The sequence below is a fragment of the Austrofundulus limnaeus genome, unplaced genomic scaffold (assembly GCF_001266775.1).
Source record: "Austrofundulus limnaeus strain Quisiro unplaced genomic scaffold, Austrofundulus_limnaeus-1.0 Scaffold273, whole genome shotgun sequence".
Lineage (NCBI taxonomy): Eukaryota > Metazoa > Chordata > Actinopteri > Cyprinodontiformes > Rivulidae > Austrofundulus > Austrofundulus limnaeus.
Window position 1 is genome coordinate 410,071 of NW_013952675.1, and position 1,947 is coordinate 412,017.

Sequence of the window (1,947 nt, forward strand, 5' to 3'; positions counted from 1 at the left end):
TAGAGATATATTTATATGTGTCTGTTATTTTGCAACATAGACTCAGGAGTGTGAGTGATTACCCTTTTTTATTTTAGCTTTTGGCACAATGTTTATTTTTTATGTCAGCAGAGTTACACATGCTGACAGATGCATTTATTTTGGACTAAAACAATACTTTTCATGATTTCCTCACCACAACTGATTTTAGGAGACTGTTTTTGTGGTCTCTTACAAATATTACTTTCAGGTGATTAAAATGCCCTTTAAAACAGTTGTTGATCGGTGCAATGGCAAGATTTTCTTACTTTTTGCAAGTAATTGCAAATCACTGACTCACCTTTTTTATACTGCAAATATAATCTGTTGTCAACAAGAGCTGCAGACGTGAACACCTAAGAAAGAGCTTATGTAATCACTAATCTCTCTAAAGTTAAATGTGTGTCGTTTTGATAAGTATGCACTGCTTTTATATATGAATGGTCAATGATAGCTTGAATGTTTTGTTGAACATCAGGACAACAGTAAAGAAAGTATATAGTACCGCATAGGGTGTAAAATGATTTTAATAATGACAAATCTTTTAACTATCAGTCTGGGAAGCTAGAGCTTAATTGGATGTTCCTGTTTTGTTTTGCTTTTCAGATCACATATTTCAGTCTTTGGTACTACAATAAGCAGAACCAGCAGAGATGGGTGGACTTGGAGAAGGCGCTGAAGAAACAGCTGGACAAGTATGGYGTGGAACCCACCGTTTACTTTGGAGTCTTGTTTTACATACCCAGTGTCACCCAGCTGCAACAGGAAATCACAAGGTGAACTGATAAAACTCCTAGCTCTCTATAGTATTTATATCTACAAAATATTGGTTGAAAAGTACTATTTCAGTTTTCGAAAAGTGACGCGAAGTTTGGTGCAAATTCATCGTGATTTTTTAATTTATTGTATTTTAATACAGACATATGTTGGAGGGTTTGTTAATTTTACAGCTATTTCTCTAAATTTTTAACACAAACATTAGGATGTCATGCTTTGCCATTCTCTGTTCCTAATAAATTATTTCTTTCTCGCAGATATCAGTATTATTTGCAGTTAAAGAAGGATGTTCTGGAGGGCAGAATCTCGTGCTCCCTGGACCAAGCTATACGTTTAGCTAGCTTTGCAGTGCAAGGTAAAAACCTTTGTAATATATCATGTCTGTGTTAGCTCATTTAGCTTGTGCAACCTGGTGATTTCGGACATGGGACTGGCAGGGATTTTTTTTCCTTTTTTTCCCCTTCCATTCAAAACTCTTAACTTTTTTGTTTGACACTGTATGAAGAGCAACTTTGTCGAGTTCTCCAACTGTTGCTTATTTTAAAGACACACACTCACACTGCAGTCAGTTAAATCAGGCATCACAATTTACTGATCTAGACACCGGCACAGCAGAACAACTGAGATTACTTAGTATTGCAATTTTTATTAACTACCATTTAGTTTGTACAATAAAAAGACTTCAGAATCAATTGCATGTTTTCTTCAATATTTATTATGTATTTATTTCCATATGGAGACTTTGCTGTTGTGTAACTTTTTATTTGTGTTCTGTATGCTGCCTAGAGTAAAGGTTATTTGTAACTTTTAAGCACCACTCAAGCCTGGAATACTAAATACAGCTTTGACCATTTCCAAACGACAACCTGAAGCTGTTACAGTTTTGGGCTAATGTACTGGCAGAAGTAAAAGAAATAGATTGCTCCTTTCTAAAAATAGACCGTGTATTTATTTAGGGGTGCAACGATACAGGAAATTCACGGTTCGGTTCGATACTTTAGTCTCACGGTTCGATAAATTTTCGATACAAAAAGAGAAATTTCCATGCCCCTTTTAACTTGTAATTTATTTATATTAATTATGAACATTTGTTTAACCTCAAAAGTACAGTTTTTAAAATAAATGTTGCTGAAACAGCAAGTTTCTCAGTGG

General features: G+C 34.7%; 1 protein-coding gene across 3 annotated transcripts in view; it reads left to right on the forward strand.

The window, feature by feature from the left end:
* The window catches only part of ptpn21 (protein tyrosine phosphatase non-receptor type 21), a 20,930-nt gene that overhangs the window by 2,094 nt on the left and 16,889 nt on the right, over positions 1–1,947 (forward strand). For all 3 annotated transcript variants that reach the window (XM_014020942.1, XM_014020943.1, XM_014020944.1), the window contains exons 3-4: positions 625–794; positions 1,053–1,150. In XM_014020942.1, coding sequence (XP_013876396.1) covers positions 625–794; positions 1,053–1,150 — 268 coding nt within the window. The remainder of the gene's footprint in view (positions 1–624; positions 795–1,052; positions 1,151–1,947) is intronic.